Raw genomic sequence first — 22615 nt, 5'->3', positions numbered from 1 at the left:
ATTTTATAAAATGCTTGAAAGTTTATAAAATACTATAAAGTATTAATAATTTTTTTTAAAAAAAATTATAAAGTTTAAAAATAAGATGTTACAAGTTTATAAACTCTTAAAGAAAAAAAGAAATAATTATATTTACACCATTTGATTTATGGCCTGTTTACACAAACTATTCATATTTTTTACATAATTACATATACACCCACCAAAATATCATTATCACTTATACAAACAACCCCTTACTTTTTTGAAAACTACACACACGCCCCTAGAAATGTTAAGATCATTGCACAAACTATCCTTATTTTTCGACTGTTAGAAGTAGTTTTTATAATTATGAAAAGATATGAATGATTCGTGGTAAATAGATAATAAATTAGGGGTGTAATGTAACACTAAAAATATTGGAGTTAGTTGCCAACTGATCTCTAAACCTTAAGAAATTACTTGAAATCAATTACGAAATTGCCATTAGTAAAGTTTTATAAGATTTATAATCTTATTTTATTCAAAAATTTCATTAACTTATTTTTAAAATAAAAGTTTACATCTTATGAGCTCTAAAAATATTTTAGGGTAACTTATATTGACTCCCCTTAGATTAGATCAAATTACATAAATACCCCCTATCTTTTGTAAAATTACAGCTACACCTCCTAGGAGGTGTTAGTGTAGTCTTTTTACGGTTACACCCCCTGATGGATGTTAGTGTAATATTTGTCAAGAGATATTTGTGTAAGTTTTGCATTTGAATAGGTGGTGCAGTTGTAATTGCAACTATAACCTTAAGTGATGTTTGCAAAAAATATATAATATGTGTATTTTTAAACTAACCTAAAAAAGTGTCGATATAATTTACCTAACATCTTTTGAACTTATAACATCTTTTAAATAAATTTGGTAAAAAGACTCTCTAATTGTTGAGGTTAGAATTAATTGCTAGATACTATGAGTGATTCAAATTGTAGAATAAATATTAGCAAGTTTTTACTTTGTTGAATAAATTTAATTCACTTTGTAAAATGTCCAAACTAACCTTATATGTGTGCATGAATTAAAAATAGATTTTAGGAACAAATTGCAAAATAGTACATGGCCCAAAAAACCTTTGAGTCTTAGTACTTCATATTTTTTTGTAAAAACATAAAATAATGCACCAAAAAAAAAAAAAACATACACACACACAAATACATAGTTCAAATGCAAACCATAAAATATATTAAAAATAGGTATTTATTGCTATAACCTAATTATATGCATTGCACAGTTAATGGTGAAATAAGATGCATTTAACTTCTATTTAGGGCTCGATACTTTATTATCTTAATTTTACGGAATTTTGTCTATCAATTATCTCTCAATCAACTTTTCTGTCGAAAAAACATCACATGTGGTACACATGCGATATTTAAGAGTTGCGTGATGTGATAACTTTTACATATGTATAGCATGTGATGTTTTTCAACAAAAAAATCAACAAAAAAACGGTTATATATGACAAAGTGTAAATTTTGCAACATTGAGATGATAAGTTGACACAAAAATATTTCGATGGCGAAGTATAAAACTGGGTATAGTTCGGATGACAAAATATAATTTACCATAAATTTAACTTCTTCCTCATTAACCGGTGAATTGCCGTATCTACCAAACTTTTGAGTGTTGGCCCCATGATTGCAATTAGGTTGTGTGCCATAGTTTCGAATTCAAACTCGCATGAGGTGTCCACTAGCTCTAGGGCTAACCCTAGCTTAGAAGAGGCGAATGTCTTTTCAACTTGTTGCTTGATTTTCTTTTAAAATCTCTGTGCAGTATCCTCAATCTCGGATCAGATTCAAATTCACCTGTATGGGAAGATTACAGTATTAAACTAAGTAACAAAAACAAGAAAACAAGAAGAAATAAACTTAAAAACACCAATCCCCTGCAACGCGCCAATATTTGATGGGTGTCAAGACCACCAAAAATAATTCCTAAGGACACTTTTGTAGAAGTGGGAGTAGGTCGATTCCTCAGAGATTGACTTCAAGTCGAGTCCTTGAAAAATAAAAAAACTAAATTAAACTATAGAGATAATGAAATTAAAAGAGATAAATATAAGAGAAGCCTTTTCCGGTTAAGGTGGTTGATCATTGATGCTAATATAACACTCGTTTAAATAAATAAACCAGTTATGATCATTGGTATGACCTAACGATCTCACATTTTCTTACCTTTTCATCATCTAAGGTACGACTGTTAGCTAAATCCCTAAAAATGAACAACCATGGGAATGCCCACAAAATTCAATCCATCAATAGTATTAAGAATTAGAAAGGTCTAATTATAACTAAAAAATTCTCCATAACATAATTAACTACTGTGGCATAATCAATCATGCTATGTTGCTACTAATTATTGAACTAAACAAATAATTACATGAATTTACAAAATTCAATTAGCTAAGCAAACCTCTTTGATAATGAAGAAGTAATCACATTATTCATAAATCAGATGTTTGTAGTAAAAACGCAAACAATAGCATTAATACTTATTTTAACGAGAGTAGTAAGCACAAAATTAGATATCACAACATTTAGGAATCAAGCAATCACCTTAAACTTAATCAAAAAATAAGAAAATTAGCCTAACATGTTAATAGAAGAACACACTAAAAAGAAGTGGAATTCTATTAACAATTAGGTAATGTATTAAAACTAATGAGAATTCAAAAGATAGAATAGTGCATAGAATAATCGATTTGAGATGTCCTCCTATTTATACTATAAACATTCCATGAATCTAGACATAGAAAATATTTAGGTATATAATTGGTCCTAAAAAGTTAACTAATCATTCATTTACATTGGCCAAATATCCCAAAGCTTTGTAAAATCATAAAGCAATCATCCCTTTTTCTTCAGCTTAAACCGCATCTTTCCTTTTTCATCAGAGTTGACTGCAACACTAAGCATATGCGCGTCTAGTTGGATCAACAAATATGTCACAATTTACTCCGTCTTTCTTTAAATGCTTTTGAATGCTGTTTTTAGCTCAAATTTTCCATCTTTACTCCTCATCAAATCTTTTAAGATGGAAATGCAATAAATTCATGTGATTAAGAGTATTTTAGCTAAAAAAGAAGGTATAATCATCATCAAAATATGGTAAATTGTGCACTTATCAAGTACAATATAATTTTTTCTAGAACTTATATATTTGATTTTGCCATTCTTTTTATTAATTCACTAAAACTAATACATTAAATTTATAATTTCAGGCAAATAAACATACTTTTTCCCTTAGTTTTTCTAATCGAATTTTCTTCTTAAATCTTCTATTGTTATCCAAGTTGTAAAATTTAATGGCACCATTTTGTTTAAAAATTGAGGTGCTATCTTCCAATTTGTTTAATTTAATTTTCCTTACGTACTGTCAAAATCCAAAATAATTTTGCCATCTTCTTCCATGAAAATATTTCTTTTTCTTAGTGGAATGATTTTATTATTATCTCTCAATCAAAACTTTAACATAAATATATTATGAGTTTCATAGGATTGTATATATTACATATAAAAAGATATTCATGCTGTATGAATGTATGGTATTTTATTTTCAGATTTTGTTGATATTTTTTATTTTTAATAGAACATGACTTCTGATTTTATGTGAGAACAAATTGTGTTTGGTTCAAATTAATTAATTATTTTGAAAATTAAAGTCATAATTTTCAATTTTTTTCTTTAAATTGAGTTACTTCAAAAAAAAAAGTTTTTCTTTATAATTATTTTAACCCATTCTTTTCTTTTCTTTTTTTTTTTTTTTGGATTTTTACAAATCTTTTGCTATTACGTAATAGTATATTTTTATTTTTATTAATGTAAAGAGAAACTTCATAAATTAGTGCGATTAACCTGATGATTTTCATTAAAGTCTTTCAATCTCTAGGGTTTTTTTATTTGAGTATCTAATAGCAATTAAACGGTGTTTCTTATATATTGTCAAACATGAATTTTCTGAATTGCTGAAAAGTTAAGTAAATTTATTGCTTAACAATTAGTCATCTCTTTGACATCATTAGATATATAAGATGACAAACATTCTGTGATTTGGTACAGTTGTTTTTTTCAGGGGAGCTTAAATTCCATGAAGGAAGCTGTACGTATTTAATGGATCAAATATGCGACTTTGAAACAATCAATAAACCTACATTATTCACGACTTTTCTGAAAATCAGAGGCTTCCGTGAAACATCATCCAAGAAAATTAAACCACCTCACATTTGACATATATGTATCTATCCACTTCAAATATACAAATTTGCTGTCGTTGTTTGAAAAATTATTAATTATTCTCCCATTTTTTTGATTTTTACGATTTTCTAACAATTAGCCGTATCCATTACATTTTCCTCCAAGTTTTGTATTGAACAGACCAAAATGTTCTTGTGGATTATGAATTATAATTTTATTAATTTTTTAAATTTTTTTGAAAACCTTTCATGGACTAATTAATAGATAATATTTTTTACAAATTTTTAAATTTTCTCATCCACTTCCTTCGATTTTTTTTAACTTTCTTACAAAAACGAAAAAAGTTCAATATGGGCAAAGTTCACAATTCTTAACCTTCGTTGAAAAGTTATATAATTTTATGAAAAAAATCCAGGGGTATTTATTTATTTTTTCATGCAAAAAAGATTACTGTTCAACGAAATACATCCGGGGGACGAGTTAAATTCAATCTAGAAATTCTTGAATTATAGTCTGGTCATAGAAAATAAAAGTCGCAGGATTTAAACTAATGATGTTCACATTCCAACTTGAAATGGCAACAAGTCTGCGCAGTTCCCCCTTTCCATATATGTTGCATTATAAATACAACTCAATGATCTGTTCCCAATACACAAACCACAATTAACATGAAGACTTCATCCATTTCCACTCTTTTCTTCATTCTTTTTGTTATCTTTTCGTGCTCGTCGGCAGCTTTTGCTGATGATCATGATGATTTTCTTGAATGTCTCTCTGAAGAGTTCCACAACTACACCTCAATTTCCAGGGTTGTTTACACCCCAACCAACTCATCTTATCCCTCCATTCTTCGATTTTCTATTCAAAACCTGAGATTCACGTCCGAATCCACCCCGAAGCCGCTGGTTATCATAACCCCGGAGCACGAATCCCACATTCCCCCTGTCATCTACTGTGCAAAAGAAAATGACATGGAAATTAGAACTAGAAGTGGGGGGCATGATTACGAGGGATTGTCTTATGTATCTCAACTCCCGTTTGTGATCATTGATTTGATCAACCTTAGTGAAGTAACAGTTGATGCTGAGCAGAAAACTGCATGGGTTGAAGCTGGTGCAACCATTGGATCATTGTATTATAGGATCGCGGAGAAAAGCCCAACGCTAGGGTTTCCAGCCGGTGTTTGCCCAACTGTTGGTGTTGGCGGGCACTTCAGTGGAGGAGGCTACGGCACATTGCTAAGAAAATACGGGCTGGCTGCAGATAATGTTATTGATGCAAGAATAATAGACGTCAATGGCAGGATTCTCGACAGAGAGTCTATGGGTGAAGACTTATTTTGGGCCATTAGGGGCGGTGGAGGTGCCAGTTTCGGTGTGATTCTTGCATGGAAAATACAATTGGTTGATGTTCCAGAAAGAGTCACTGTTTTCACAATCCACAAGACTTTGGAACAAAATGCCACTCAATTGATTCACCGCTGGCAATACATCGCGCATAGATTCGACTCGGATTTATTCATCCGAGTCCTCATCAGAAGGGTGAATTCCAGCCAGGATGGAAGGAACATGACTATTCGTGCTTCTTTCAATTCAATTTTCCTTGGCGGGATCGATAGATTGCTCCCTTTGATGCAGAAAGGTTTGCCCGAATTGGTCTTGGTGAGAGAAGACTGTACAGAGATGAGTTGGATCCAATCCATCCTGTATTTTGCTGGATTCCCCATGGAATCATATGAAGTTTTGCTGAATAGGACACAACCCAGCGTGAGATACTTCAAAGCAAAATCCGATTATGTGCAGAAACCCATTCCCGTAAACGGGCTGGAAGGTATCTGGAGACTGTTCTATGAACCTGAAGCCAAGGAGGCCGAGGTCATCTTAAGCCCATATGGTGGAAGAATGGATGAAATTTCTGAATCCGCAATTCCATTTCCTCATCGGGCTGGTAATCTGTACAAAATCCAACATCTGGTGTACTGGGAAGAAGAGGAGGCTCAAAATTCCGACAGGTACATAAGCTGGATTAGGAGGCTTTATAGCTACATGGCTCCTTATGTTTCCAGGTTTCCAAGGGCAGCATACATCAATTATAGAGATCTGGACATTGGAGTGAATAATAATGAAGGGAAGATAAGCTATGCACGAGCAAGCGTTTGGGGCATCAAGTACTTCAAAAACAATTTTGATCGATTGGTCAGGGTGAAAATTGCGATTGATCCAGAGAATTTCTTTAGGAATGAACAGAGCATTCCTCCAAGATGGACAAAGAAAGATGACTAATTAAGATACATTGTTCTACAAACATATACTTCTTATATGCTTCACTTCATTTCATTTCTTTATTTAATGTATTTGTATGTGAATAAGGCATTGTAGTAATTATTTGATGTCATTTGTAGCATAATGATTTGTCTTTCCGTCATGATATTGTACTAATAAATTGATTCATTGGTGAAAAATAAACTCTAATTTAGGCCTATTTGTTTGTGTTTTTATTTTCAATTTTCAATTTTTAAAGCAATAATAAAAGTAAAAGCATGTCTATGCATACAAACTTTTATTGGAGTGATATTAATTTAATATCACAATTCAATATAAACAATGTATTCTCATTTCAAATGAAAATCTTTACAAAATTGAAAATAAATATTTTTCACTTAAAATTGAAAATGGAACACAACCAAATGCGTAATAGTACCGGAAAGAAAAGTCTCAAACCCATAATTTTTTTAATATCTATGCACAAAATTTCTCATATATGAAAAATTCTTGTTCATCCCAATCTTCTTCCTTCTTATTAATTGGTTTTTAGTTGAAAAGTACTCTAAGAATTTATATATATATAAAAGTCGTTTTTCCTATGGAGGATTTTCAATATAATTCATCATGTTATATGGGAAAATTTTACAACTTTGGTTCATAACTATATATAGAAGTAGAATTCTAGTCTTGTTGGAATTTAATTTGAACTCTACAATTTGAAAAACTTGTCACATTAATATTAAAATTTGCTCAAAATTGCAAATCTGGCCTGTATTTTGGCATGGTCCATTACATCTCGCGAAACCTTAGATGCATGAGAGTTATTTCAATTACTAGGATCTTAATTTAAAAATGTACATAATAAAGGGAATGTACACAGAAGCCAGTGTTTAGAGGCTTTATTACATACTTTTAGAATAACGTCAACCGATTGATTTGTTCCAAGACTAATTTAGATCGATCGCTCCAACCTTTTAAAAAATGAGCAAAGTATATATCCTGTTTCTATCATCATGATAGAAAAAAGAAATTCAGGCATTGAATAATGTCTTCTAAATCTGAAGTTGGTTTGATGTGGGATGCCATCTAACCTCAGAGCTCGAGTCTGCAGAAAAGTCTCCAAAAATGCACCGTCGGATCACTAAGGCCGACTTTCGTCCCTGCTCGACGGGTGGATCTTGCAGTCAAGCTCCCTTCTGCCTTTGCACTCGAGGGCCAATCTCCGTCCGGCCCGAGGAAACCTTTGCACGCCTCCGTTACCTTTTGGGTTTTTCCCCAGTTGGAGTATTTGATGGAACTCAACGATGTTTTTGAGACAAAATTCGACATTTTGCCTGTTTAAAGGCGTATCCCATGAGCTTTTGTTCATTCGCCAAAAGGAAGATCGTCCCGTGGGTCGACAAATTGTCCCAACTTGAACTGTTTTTCGTACACTCTGACGAGATGCCCCATACGGCCACAAAGATAAGAAATTCGGGAGGAGCTCATATGAGAAAGACAACAAATGGTCACCTCCCGAAGCATTATCGGATTTTTATGGCCCTAGTTAGGGTTTGGAGACATCGATGCTAACCCTGATTCTGATCGTTGAACCCCGAGTGTTCCCTATTCCGTCCATATCCAGATCCTAAAGTTTTCCTGGATAGTCCCGAATACGAGTCGCAACATCCTGGTTCATCATGCCAAGTGATAAGTTGTGGGCATGGCCGTGAAAATCACACCATTCCCGGTTCTCGTCGTCTCTGATCTCCCTAAGCACAATCAATGATTTCTCATACGCCCATCAACTTTGTTTTATTATCTAACTTTTTTATTAAATGGGAAAATTTTACAATTTTGGTCCATAACTATAGAAGTGGAATTTTAGTCTTGTTAACATTAATTTGACAATTGAACTCTACAAGTTTAAAAAATTGTCACTCTAATATTAAAATTTGCCCAAAATTGCAAATCTGGCCTGTAATTTGGCATGCATTGTCGGTAGCATCTAGTGAAACCCTAGATGTATGAGAATTATTTCAATTACAGGGATCTTGATTTAGAAATGAATAATGGTATATTAACTATTTTTATTTAAGTATTTACAGCTAAAATAGTCATTACATAAAAAGATAATAAAAAATATGAATTAATTACAAAAGTGATATTAATATTAAAAACTCAAATACTAATTGAATTATTTATAATTACTTAACTATCAAAATGACATTAATAAAAAAATGGGAAAAGTATTATTTTAGTCCGCTAAGTATGTCTAATTTTAATTTTAGTCCGCTAAGTATGTCTAATTTTAATTTTAGTCCATTAACTATGTTCATTTTTATTTAGGTCCAGTAACTTACGAAATTGCTTACGTTTAGTCCTATGGCAGATTTTCGGACAATTTTACCTCTATGCAACTTTTGAAAGGGAGTTTTAGTCCATATGCACTCATAGGGGTAAAATTGTTCGAAAATCTACAAGAGGACTAAAAATAAGCAATTTCGTAAATTAATGGACCTAAACAAAAATGGAGATAGTTATCGAACTAAAATTAAAATTAGGCATACTTAGCGAACTAAAATAATACTTTTCCCTCCCATTTAAGTACATGATGAAATTAGAAATCCTCCATAGGAAAAAGACTTTGATATATAAATTCTTATAGTACTTTTCAACTCAAAAAAAAAAAAAGATTAATAAAAAGGAAGGATAAACAAGAATTTTTCATATATTAGAATTTTCGTGCATACATATTAAAATGTTATGGGTTTGAGAAAGATGGAACAACTTTTCTTAGGTTCGTGTTTTTATTTTTAATTTTAAGTGAAAAATATGTATTTTTAATCTTGTAAAGATTTTCATTTAAAATGAGAATACGTTTGGATTAGTTAATAAAATTGTATTTTATATTGAATTGTGATCGATGTCAAATTAATATAATTCCAATAAAAGTACGCATGTATAAACATGCTTTTACTTTTATTATTGCTTAAAAATTGAAAATTGAAAATTGAAAATAAAAGCACAAACCAATAGGCCTAAATTAGAGTTTATTTTTCACCAATGAATCAATTTATTAGTACAATATCATGACGGAAAGACAAATCATTATGCTACAAATGACATCAAATAATTACTACAATGCCTTATTCACATACAAATACATTAAATAAAGAAATGAAATGAAGTGAAGCATATAAGAAGTATATGTTTGTAGAACAATGTATCTTAATTAGTCATCTTTCTTTGTCCATCTTGGAGGAATGCTCTGTTCATTCCTAAAGAAATTCTCTGGATCAATCGCAGTTTTCACCCTGACCAATCGATCAAAATTGTTTTTGAAGTACTTGATGCCCCAAACGCTTGCTCGTGCATAGCTTATCTTCCCTTCATTATTATTCACTCCAATGTCCAGATCTCTATAATTGATGTATGCTGCCCTTGGAAACCTGGAAACGTAAGGAGCCATGTAGCTGTAAAGCCTCCTAATCCAGCTTATGTACCTGTCGGAATTTTGAGCCTCCTCTTCTTCCCAGTACACCAGATGTTGGATTTTGTACAGATTACCAGCCCGATGAGGAAATGGAATTGCGGATTCAGAAATTTCATCCATTCTTCCACCATATGGGCTTAAGATGACCTCGGCCTCCTTGGCTTCAGGTTCATAGAACAGTCTCCAGATACCTTCCAGCCCGTTTACGGGAATGGGTTTCTGCACATAATCGGATTTTGCTTTGAAGTATCTCACGCTGGGTTGTGTCCTATTCAGCAAAACTTCATATGATTCCATGGGGAATCCAGCAAAATACAGGATGGATTGGATCCAACTCATCTCTGTACAGTCTTCTCTCACCAAGCCCAATTCGGGAAAACCTTTCTGCATCAAAGGGAGCAATCTATCGATCCCGCCAAGGAAAATTGAATTGAAAGAAGCACGAATAGTCATGTTCCTTCCATCCTGGCTGGAATTCACCCTTCTGATGAGGACTCGGATGAATAAATCCGAGTCGAATCTATGCGCGATGTATTGCCAGCGGTGAATCAATTGAGTGGCATTTTGTTCCAAAGTCTTGTGGATTGTGAAAACAGTGACTCTTTCTGGAACATCAACCAATTGTATTTTCCATGCAAGAATCACACCGAAACTGGCACCTCCACCGCCCCTAATGGCCCAAAATAAGTCTTCACCCATAGACTCTCTGTCGAGAATCCTGCCATTGACGTCTATTATTCTTGCATCAATAACATTATCTGCAGCCAGCCCGTATTTTCTTAGCAATGTGCCGTAGCCTCCTCCACTGAAGTGCCCGCCAACACCAACAGTTGGGCAAACACCGGCTGGAAACCCTAGCGTTGGGCTTTTCTCCGCGATCCTATAATACAATGATCCAATGGTTGCACCAGCTTCAACCCATGCAGTTTTCTGCTCAGCATCAACTGTTACTTCACTAAGGTTGATCAAATCAATGATCACAAACGGGAGTTGAGATACATAAGACAATCCCTCGTAATCATGCCCCCCACTTCTAGTTCTAATTTCCATGTCATTTTCTTTTGCACAGTAGATGACAGGGGGAATGTGGGATTCGTGCTCCGGGGTTATGATAACCAGCGGCTTCGGGGTGGATTCGGACGTGAATCTCAGGTTTTGAATAGAAAATCGAAGAATGGAGGGATAAGATGAGTTGGTTGGGGTGTAAACAACCCTGGAAATTGAGGTGTAGTTGTGGAACTCTTCAGAGAGACATTCAAGAAAATCATCATGATCATCAGCAAAAGCTGCCGACGAGCACGAAAAGATAACAAAAAGAATGAAGAAAAGAGTGGAAATGGATGAAGTCTTCATGTTAATTGTGGTTTGTGTATTGGGAACAGATCATTGAGTTGTATTTATAATGCAACATATATGGAAAGGGGGAACTGCGCAGACTTGTTGCCATTTCAAGTTGGAATGTGAACATCATTAGTTTAAATCCTGCGACTTTTATTTTCTATGACCAGACTATAATTCAAGAATTTCTAGATTGAATTTAACTCGTCCCCCGGATGTATTTTGTTGAACAGTAATCTTTTTTCCATGAACAAAAATAAATAGCAATTATAAGGTAAGGTATATTATGACGAGCTTCTCTTAAGTTAGACATAGTTGCGAACGAATACCCCTTAATTTTTTGAAACACTATAAATACCTTCCTGATTTTTTTTTATGAAAATCTTTGGATGGATGTCTAGAATTGTGAACTTTATTAAGTAACAAAGTGGATGAAAAGAAAATTTATAAAAAAGAAATTATCCACTAATTAGTCCACAAGAGGTTTTCAAAAAAAATTTAAAAAATAAAAAGAATTACAATTCATAATTTACAAGGGCATTTTGATCCGTTCAACAAAAAAAGTTGGAGGAAAATGTAACGGATACTAACGAATTGTGCTAATTGTTAGACAACTGTGAAAATTGGATGGGGGTATTGGTAATTTTCCAAGCAACGATAAGGTATTTGCAATTATGTAATATATCAAGAAAACTTATTGTATTATATGTTATTGTTTATATAATAGCAAATATGTATATTTGAAGTGGATATATGCATATATGTCAAATATGAGGTGGTTTAACTTTCTTGGATGATGTTTCATGGAAGCCTCTGATTTTCAGAAAAGTCGTGAATAATGTAGGTTTATTGATTGTTTCAAAGTCGCATATTTGACATTTCCCTTCCATTAAATACGTACAGCTTCCTTCATGGAATTTAAGCTCCCCTGAAAAAAACAACTGTACCAAATCACAAAATGTTTGTCATCTTATATATCTAATGATGTCAAAGGGATGACTAATTGTAGGCTCATCGAATCTACGCATCTATATCTACAATTTGTTTGCTAGAGCTCCGATCACATTCCAATCCTATACATACGCTAATTTTTTATTATTTTTATATAAATAATAAAGAAAAGAACATTAATTAATGACATATAGGCAAAATAAATATTTTAAATATATTACTAAAATAAAATTTAATATGTGTTGATTGATCATAGGGAAAAATGCAAGTAACACTCTTGTGATATCGCAAATGAGCAAATTACCCCATTATAAAAAAATAAATAGCGATTTGTCTCCCTATATTTTTTAAAATACAATAATTTACCCCCTCCCCCCATGATTTTTGAAATGAAGCATTTACCTCTCTGTATAATGAGGTAAATTGCTTCATTTTAAAAAGTATAAGGGGGTAAATTATTGAAAGCAGAATGATTATTGCAAATTACTTTTTAGGTACCCTAATTATGCAAAATAAGTTTCTTATTATTAAGCAATAAATTTATTTAACTTGTGAGCAATTGAGAAAAATCATATTTGAGAAGAATCACAGTTTAATTGTTATTAAATACTCATATATTAAAAAGCCTTAAAACTTGAAAGAAGAACACTTCATTGTAGATTCACCAGAAAAAGAAGTAAAACATAAAGAAAAGAAGGTTAACGAAGAAACAAAGAGAACGTCCCGGACGAGATATAAAGTTGAACATGGAAAGAAAAGAATGAAACAATCGTCAGGTTAATGCACTAAGCACTAATCTATGAAGTTTCTCTTTACACTAATAGAATTGTACTATTATGTAATAGCAAAAGATTTGTAAAATAGAAAAGAAAACGAAGGGTTGAAACAATTATAAAGAAAATTAGAGTTTTGAAGTAACTCAATTTTTTAAAATAATTGGTTTGAACCAAACACAATTTGGTTGTGATATACAATCACAAGTCTTGTTCTGTTTTTTAATATATATAAACAAAAATTGAAAATGACAAATGTAGCAAAATGCAGGGGTTGAAGCTGAGATGGAGGCTCCAGATCTTTAACATTTATTTGTTCTTTTGTCACATTTCCTTTATACGTTTTTTATTAGTTAGAATACGTTTTCTTTGCCGTTGGGTTGTTGAGTTAGTTAGATGACGATTATTATCATCTCTTGTATATAAGGTCGTTTATAGATTTTCTCTTCGATATGGTTTTATAGAAATGAAACTTCTTCCAATTCTTCCTTACGATTTCAGCTTTGGTTTCAAAGGGATTTGATATTTCACATGGTATCAAAGTTTTTGTTTGAAGGTCTCTGTGATTGATCAACTGCAACGGCGGAAGCAGTTGAGGTAGTAGACGTTCGACACAAGCGACGACAGAGATGGGCGAAGGCAGCAGACAACAAGTACCAGAGCCACTGCAGTTACACAGACAAGACCATCCTGGTATGATCCTTGTGAGCACACTCTTAACCAGAAACAACTACCTTACCTGGAGTTATGCTGTAAAGAGAGCTTCATGAGCAAAAATGAAGCTAGGCTTCATAGATGTTAAGTCTACGAAGCCGAGTATAACTGATCCATTTTTTGAATAGTGAATACGCCTTGATAGCATGGTCACAACATGGATTTTAAATTGCATATCTAAGGAGATTGTTGGTAGTTTCATGTGCGCGAAGTCTGCGAGGACTCTGTAGTTAGACTTAGAAGAGAAATATGGAGAGTGTAATGGACCTCTTTTCTATCAGCTACAGGGAGAAATCGCGTCCGTAGCGTAGGAAAATATGTCAGTGGTTGAGTATTTCTCGCGATTATATATGGTTTGGAATGAATTAAATGTGTTGATTCTTACTCCATAATGTACATGTAGGGGTTGCACCTGTGATGCATCTAAGGCTACTGCAGACTGGGCTGTGTTTACCAGACTTGTACAGTTCCTTATGGGACTTAGTGAGACCTTTGATCATTTGCGTGATTAGCTGCTGATAATGGATCCAGTACTTACAGTCAACAACGCGTACTCTATGGTTTTGAGGGTGGAGAAACAGAGGGAAGTGAACATGGAAGGAACTGACACCATGGATAATGCTATCACGCAAGTACGAACAGGGGGCAAGAATGACTATTTGGCCAGATTAGGGCAATGGAGAGTCCTCAAACAATTTTCATCTAGTATACGCACTGTTTGATGGAACGGGGATAGCCTTGTCTAACAACAATGAGTGTAGTCTCAAAACAACATTCAAAACTTGATGGAAATGTTGACTTACGATGCATGAGGTTGCATGAATTCGTATTTCACAATACGGCTTTTCTTATGATGTGCTATGATGCTTAGAAACATAGTTACTCACTTACAAAAATGTGTTTAGAATCTCTCAATCCACCTTGAGTTTGCAAGATGAGGGACAACCTCCAAAATGTATTTTAACTCATTCGTAGATTATCAATGCATGTTGTGTTACTAATTTGGTCTAGTCTCCTCATTAATTGGACTTGTCAAGGTATATTGGGGTTTGAAGGCTATAGCTTAGGGTACGTCGTGCACGGGTATATTTTAGTTAGACCTCCGATACCGATACAAATGGTAAAAAACCATAGCATCTTGAAAGCTTCGATCAAAAAGTCTTGAATTGCAACCAAGACTTTTGATTTCTCTTTGAATCATATCTTGACATGAAAAATTACCCTTTATTCTACAAGATATCTACAATCACATTTACCCACATATCAACTTTAAAATATATTACCAATGCATTGTATGATACTTTTACAAAATAAATTCTTTTTAAAGAACTTTCTCAAATTAAACAATAAAAAATATCACACTGCAATATACATATTCAAAATGTTGCATATGTAAAAAAAAATTAATCTTTCACAATGTTGAAAACATATCCACACCATTGATTGCACAGTAGCACAAAATAAATTTCAAAAAAAAAATAAACGAAGAAGCTAAAATAATGGTTCGAACCTTGCACCCATTACCATATTTGGTGTAGGCACTATTATTGCTCCTAAACTCAATCCAAAAAAATAAAAAAAATTAAATGAAACATGTCATATTTGAGCTCATTAAGTAAAATCATGAAACACGTCAAGAATTATAAAGTCAACTCCTTATACAAGACAAATGGTAGGCATTAATGAGAAAAAAAGAATTAGGCTAGAGTCACCTTGTGAGCTCCTAGAACCGCACTCTGCTCACAGTCTTTCCCCAAGCTTCGGCCTTTGGAGTGAGCAACAATTGCTTAAAGAAGATAATTAGGATAAATACATTTTTGGTCCTCTGCTAATGCAATTTTGGTCTTCTAACAATTTAGAATTGCAATTTTGGTCCTCAATTTTTAATTTTTTTGGCACTTTTGGTCCTTCCGTTAACTTTTTCATTAAACTTAACAAAAATTCATCTTTTTTTTGGTTTATTCTCTTTTGAAGCTTGAAGAGAAATAGAAAAATTGAATGCATTGGATTACAACTTTAAAAGTACCACAAAATGGGAGGAAAATAGCAATTTTTTCCACATTAAATGAAATTTTCGTAAAGTTTAATTAACGGAAGGGCCAAAAGTGCCTAAAAAGTTAAAGTTTGAAAATCAAAATTACAACTCTAAATTATTTGAGAATCAAAATCGCATTAGTGACTATATTTAAGGACAAAAAATGCATTTGCCTCGAAGATAATTAGTGAGCTAAAGTCAGGTAACAGGGGTGTTAAGGTAATTGTAAGTGAAAAGAAGACATTTGAAGTCTTTGTCCGATTGCCTTTATTTATGGAAGCTTCTACCGTAAACAAACTCGGGCTTAAGCCATTATATTCAGCTCCCAAAACATTATACTATTTTAATTATGCAGATTAATCAAAGAAGACAAAAAAAAAAAAGGCAGAGCTGACAGGGCCCTACAAACGTATACAAGTAAACATTTTCAATGAACTTGTGTGGCATAATTTTTAATAAAATTGGATATTTTCAATAAGATTGAAAATGTTTTAAAATAAAATTAAACCCATATATTGTTTTAATAAGAAGGCTCTATTTACGTTTAATTAAATAATTTTTCTTTTTTTTAATAAATCATCCGAAGGTGGAGGAAGTTTTTTAAAATTTTCAATTCTTTTTTATTAATTAAAAAAAATAAGTAAATATACAATGGAGAGTACTAACTCACTGTAAAATAGTATAAAATTGAAAATGTCCATTTAAAGATGAAATGAAGCGGGCCAAAAATGTGAAGGCCCAATTACCTTTCCAATGTCTATTATCATCCCAGAAAACATCACTCCCTCAATTACCCTCCCCTCCCGGAAAGCCAAGCCACACTGAACGCCGACGTAATGGACCTCCCCGCTCCTCAGAAACGAAAACGCTCCCCCTCTCCCCCGTCGCCGCCATCGCTTCAACCCTCCGCCGCCCCCATTGACCTCTCACTACTTGAAGCACTTGAGAAATCCCAACAGAACGCCGTCGAAACCCTCGACCTTAAAACCCTAAAAAAGCTTGCCTTATCCTTGGAGCGCCGCCTCAACGCCAACACCGCCGCCCGCCTCAAGTACCCAGACAACCCAGACAAGTTTGCTGAATCCGAACTCGAGCTCCACGACGAGCTCCAGAAGCTCAAAATCCTCGCCGGCGCACCAGAGCTGTACCCGGACCTTGTCAGCCTCGGAACCGTTAATTCAATCACTGGACTCCTCAACCACGACAATACAGACATTGCTATTGATGCCGTCACGCTCTTGCAGGACCTCACTGATGCTGATGTCATCGAAGACAACGACGAGCCGGCGCAGGTGCTTGTTGACGCGCTCATAGAGAATAATGCGGTCGAATTGCTTGTGCAGAATTTAGCTCGGTTGAATGACTCCGACCCCGATGAATCAGCTGCCATCTATAATACATTGTCCACTATCGAGAACCTCATTGAGGTCAAGCCTTCTGTGTCTGAGCTAGTTTGCGAGAAGACCAAGTTATTGAAATGGCTTCAGGCGCGGATTAAGATACGTGAATTTGATAGTAATAAGCAGTATGCATCTGAGATTCTGGCAATTTTGTTGCAGAATAGCATTGCTAATCAGAAGAGGTTTGGTCAGATGAACGGAGTTGACACATTGTTGCAGGCCGTGGCTATGTATAAGTCTAAGGACCCGAAGACGGGTGATGAGGAGGAGATGGTGGAGAATTTGTTTGACTGTTTGTGTTGCTTGTTAATGCCATTGGAGAATAAGGAGAGGTTTGTGAAGGCAGAAGGGGTGGAATTGATGATCATTATTATGAATCAGAAGAAATTGTGTTATGGGTCCGCAATCAGGGCTTTGGATTTTGCCATGACTAATTATCCGCCTGCATGCGAGCGGTTTATTGATGTGATGGGTCTAAAGACTGCATTCCCTGCTTTTATGGGTAAGGCAAGTTCAGTTCCCTTTCCCTATGCGGCATCTGCTGAGACTGATTGTGCGCATGAATGCTTTTCATTCATGGATCACTTGTGACTGGCTTGGTTTAAGCTTTGCTTCTTATTGGTTTATCGCATGAATGAAAGAAAAAATTCATTTATAGTTGTTATTGATGTCTGAAACCGGAATTCGGAAATAACTACAAAGTCACACAGGTTGGAATATCGGCCATAAAATTCTTGTATGCGTATTGTTTGTGGTGTTTGTTCTCTGTTGATAAGTTTTAAAGAAAAGTAAACAGAATTTGTAGCAATAAGATATAATTGATGATTTTGGAGTAGCTGTTGTGTATCCAAGACTTTTTAGCCTTTATGTCTAAATTTTATGTCTCTTGCTTGTCAGATACCTTTGAGCAAGAAGAACAAGAAAAAACGCTATAAAGAAGAGTTGGAGGAACGTCTGATATCACTAATTGCGTCACTATTTGGTAAGAAGGCAAGTTCTGTTTAGACTGCTTTTCTTTAGTCTTTGAGATTGATATTGGGAAATGCATGGTTTTAAGGTAAGATGAATACATCCTTGTATGACACTGTTGGAATTTATTAGGCTTTCATCTTGTTCGTGTCATTTGATTTTGTATGGAAATTCAGTTTCCTAAACATAAGGTTGATCTTGTTCTCATCAACTTCTTGCATATCTACTCCTCAAATCAGTGTAATATTTAATCGATCATATTTTTATGTTTTTTGGTCTACATGTATGTTGTTAACTTACGTTAAAATGCTGTTTGTGTACTCAACATCTATTTCTTGTAATTGTATGTTTTGGTTCTCTTGGCTTAAAGTTGTAATGTTAATTTGCGTTCTTCAGTCACTCAAAATGCTGCACTTCATCAACTTTTACTTAAAATATGGTGTCATAGCATATTGTTTTCTCCAATTATGTCATTGTACTCATGGCAGTTCTTATCATACTCCAGGTGGGATCTTGAGGGGTTCTAGAAGGGAAAGATTGTTAAGTAAATTTGTGGAGAATGAATGTGAGAAGATAGACCGGCTTATGGAACTCTACGTGAGGTCATTACTTTGCACTGCCTTTAATTATTTATAAAAAAACCGCCCTTCTTCTTCTTTGGGCATTTTGTTATCTTCTTTTTTTTAGTCTGATGGTGTCTTCTGATCACTTTTATTTTTACTATTATTTTTAGATATTCAGATAGAGTCAAAGCAGAGACTGAACGGCTCAATGAACTAGAACTTGACGATCTTGAGGTTGGTTAATATCTAGATTCTTCTTTCCGATCATTATGGCTTTGCATCAACTTCAGGAAAATATCTTGTGAATGTGCATTCTTCTTTGTTGTTGCAGATTGATGAAGAGGAGAAATATAATAGAAAGCTAGACTCTGGACTCTATACTCTTCAGGCATCTCCATCGCCCCCTTTTCTCTTGGTTATGTTTTTTAGCAATTTAACTTTCTACTCTGTTCTTATGTTGAATCATTCTCTATTTTTGCAGTTAATTGCTGTTATTCTGGGGCATTTGTGGACATCCGAGTAAGTCTGCCCATCTTATGTATCAATGACTTGGTGGATATGATCTTTCAAGCTGCCATTTTCTTGGCCTCAATTTCTAATTGGTGCTTTTGTCTTCTCCAGGCACTCCCGAATGAGAGCAAGAATTGAGCTATTATTGAAGCAGCATAAGTTAACTAAGAAGGATGTTAAAGATATACTTCAGGTATTAGCCTCTCAACTTAATAGTGATAAAAGTACAGTGGTTTATTCCTTTCATGATTACTGCTGGTTGTGAAGGTTTTGTAAAAGCTAACTGTTTAGAACTCGTCAGTATTGCAATTGAAATTAAATAAATGTATGGTACACTTGGGTGTTGCTAAAGTTTCTTTTGAGTTGATATCTTATGCTCATCTGATTTTTCCATTACGTAACAGCTAACTGCATTTGGTGAATATTGGTAATGTAGAAAAGGGGGAGGGGGCTTTATTGGAAATTTTGAAGGGGAAAAACAAATAAATTGTCTTGTCAAGTTTGATTTTTGAAGTGCAGATTTCATTTTTAAATTTCACAAAAAACAAAAGCATTCATTTCGGAACGCACCAAGTTTGTGTACGTTCTTTGAATGATTGAGATGTCATTTGAGGCAACTTCTTACTTTGACCTTTGGAAACTGAATATGAATCATTTGATGGTATAGAAGCTAAATGATTGATATGTCATTGGAAGCAACCTCTTACTTTGACCTTTGGAAACTGAATATGAATCATTTGACGGTATAGAAGTTAATCATTTAACTGACAGTTTCACATCATAGTTCTGCAGTGTGCTTGTTTCTAATTTTGTCAAAGTATTCATTGAATACACATGTTAATACACACCGCTCTGATTTCACAGGAATACCACGACAATATCGGTGATCTTGATGGGCCGGAAGAGAAGGAAAGGGCACAGTCAAAGATCTTAAAATTCATTTCTGCTTTTACATGAAAGTAAGACTTTTAGACATTCATGAAGGGGCCTTTGTGATAAAGGAAAACTTCTGTATTTTAGTCTATCCTACATTTTGTACTTTGTTTGGGTGTATGGAGAGATGGCTGCAATTTGAAGCTTCTTGTGGATTTTCTATGCTGAAGAGCAGGCCAGTGAAAAAATGCTCTCCCTTCTATGTTAATTGTAACAGAAAACCAGAAATATATAATCTTTTAAAAGACCTAGAAAAACTCATGTCACACACATTTCCACAAACTTGGGTAAATTACACCTTTGGTCCCTATATTTTGAGTTAAAATTGATTTTGGTTTGTAAATTTTTCGAGGCATGATTTTGATTGCTAATTTTTACAAATTATTACGATTTTAGGTCAAAACTAATGGAGTCGGAGAACGCGACCGTGTTCTGTTCTCAACTGTCGTGTTGGCAGATTTGGCACGGTCTGATCCATAAACTGTATCCTCTATAGATTCTTTGCTTTCTTCATATTGGGTTACCACCAGCACCAAGTCCTCGGGTCAGCTCTTGCAAGATGCTGTAGGGGAACTGGCGACAGACGTCCTCATGGCCTGAGTATCAGTGTTAACAATCCACAACTCAACCCCCTTCATTGCACTCTCTCTATCATACCATTGACTGCATTTGAGGCTGAGCTATATATTAATCGGAATATTGTAACATCGAAAGATTTTAATATATAATTGTGGGGTTAAATTGATAAGTATTTTTTAAAAGAAGAGTTAATTAGTAAATAAATTATAAATTCAAATTTTGATTATTAAAATTTGAATGGAGCAAATTGGAGTTTTATAATATTTGAAAGTAAATTTATATTAAAAGAAATCACAAGGGACGTAATGGATATTTTAAAAAAAATTAAAAATAAAAAATAAGAAAAAAGGGAGGATAATGATGGGTGGTACCCGTACGCACCCTTTTTGTGATAACACACTTAAGTATAACATAACACACACACACGAATAACAGACTTTCAGGAGAGACAAGTAGAGAAGGAAAAATTGTGTTTTAAATTGTTATTAATTTTTATAATTATATTATTTGATTAGTATAGTTATTGAATATAATTTATACTATTTGGTTTAATGTTTAACGGAAAGCTTTTGTGAGTTTGATTATTTATAAATTAGTGATTGGTTAAATATCCAATTTGAATTAGGGATGTTATAGTTAATTAATTTAATTATTTCTATAATATTTGTTCAATTTAATCGGACTGATTAATCGGATATTTAATTATATGGGTAGGTGAAAGATGATAGAGATATTAGAAAATTATATTTGAAAAATATTAAAAAATGTATATTTGAGAATATAAAATTTACTCAAAAAGAATATAAGATTTTGAGATAATTTAATCCAAAATTATTATTGACTATAGTAGCTAAAATATGTGGGGTTTAAAGACAATAGATTCTTATGAATTATTTGACAAACTATATATATCTTTGAAAGCCTAAATTGTCTAGTTATTTAGAAGAAACAAAACGAAAATTTGAATGTTGATAGAATTGAAATATTAAAAGAATGTTGGAAATTGTATGGATAATAGTTAATAGTTTATTTAGAAATTACCGTATTCTTAATATATTAATTATATAACTTATTATAGGATGTATGACAAAGTAAAGGACTGAACAACTCTCTACTTACAAATTAAATTATTGTAAGATCGAGGTAAATAAATAATAAGTATATCTATATATACTTCCTTTCCTTGTAACATTACTTTTATATAAATCTATGATTCCTCATGGAATTAATCAATTTTGAATTGATAAGTAGTTGATGATTTAAATTGCATGAATATGTTGTGAAAATAAAATGAGAAAATGCAATGAAATATTACATTTGTTGAATGATGTTGGTGCCTGTGAATGAAAATATGTCGATATGGGATTTTACGTGACTAATTGCTTATAAAACAATGATATATAGAAGTGTGGGAGTGAAGAAAACTGAATATAATTATGACATGAATACCCTTTTATATTATTGAATAGCCTGTGTGGGAAAATATAATAAAAAGATATATGATTTATATAAAAGAGTTATGATGGGAAATGAAAAGAGTTGTGATGCAAAATGAAAAGAGTTTTGATGCGAGAAATGAAAGAGCTATGGTGCGAAATGAGATTGATGAGCCTATGTGGCATATCAAGATGATTCACTTAAATATTATGTAATGAATAACGAGGTTGAGTTGGTGGAGAAAAATACAATAATACCTTCTATAAGCAGATCAGGAAAAGAGGAGTTTAACTGATTATCTTGTTATGAGTTGACTGCACTATGAAATAAAGTTAATTGTGTTGGAATTAAATAAATATATTCTATATATGTTGCTCATTTTGTTGTCTGAACTATATTTGATGTACATGTATAGATGGTGTCGATTATTTACTTACTAAATTGC

At 33.4% G+C, this 22615-nt stretch overlaps 3 protein-coding genes across 4 annotated transcripts; 2 read left to right on the top strand and 1 right to left on the bottom strand.

The window, feature by feature from the left end:
- Positions 4867–6708, top strand: LOC105176041 (berberine bridge enzyme-like 18). Its single transcript, XM_011098718.2, has one exon. It carries the CDS (start codon positions 4898–4900, stop codon positions 6509–6511), a length of 1614 nt encoding a protein of 537 aa, XP_011097020.1. The 5' UTR covers positions 4867–4897; the 3' UTR covers positions 6512–6708.
- LOC105176042 (berberine bridge enzyme-like 18) lies at positions 9511–11354 on the bottom strand. Its single transcript, XM_020698606.1, has one exon. It carries the CDS (start codon positions 11319–11321, stop codon positions 9708–9710), a length of 1614 nt encoding a protein of 537 aa, XP_020554265.1. The 5' UTR covers positions 11322–11354; the 3' UTR covers positions 9511–9707.
- On the top strand, positions 16501–20899 carry LOC105175970 (beta-catenin-like protein 1). Of its 2 annotated transcripts, XM_011098619.2 has the most exons (9): positions 16501–17686; positions 18077–18161; positions 18654–18750; positions 18882–18945; positions 19043–19099; positions 19193–19230; positions 19333–19414; positions 20086–20180; positions 20551–20899. In XM_011098619.2, exons 1-8 carry the CDS (start codon positions 16616–16618, stop codon positions 20176–20178), a joined length of 1587 nt encoding a protein of 528 aa, XP_011096921.1. In that variant the 5' UTR covers positions 16501–16615; the 3' UTR covers positions 20179–20180; positions 20551–20899. The 2 variants fall into 2 exon arrangements, with proteins under 2 accessions (XP_011096921.1, XP_011096920.1); XM_011098618.2 differs by lacking the exon at positions 20551–20899 and having other exon boundaries at positions 16502–17686; positions 20086–20326.

The sequence above is a fragment of the Sesamum indicum genome, linkage group LG13, assembly GCF_000512975.1.
Source record: "Sesamum indicum cultivar Zhongzhi No. 13 linkage group LG13, S_indicum_v1.0, whole genome shotgun sequence".
NCBI classification, from domain to species: Eukaryota; Viridiplantae; Streptophyta; class Magnoliopsida; order Lamiales; family Pedaliaceae; genus Sesamum; species Sesamum indicum.
This window is presented reverse-complemented; position numbering and strand designations above follow the sequence as displayed.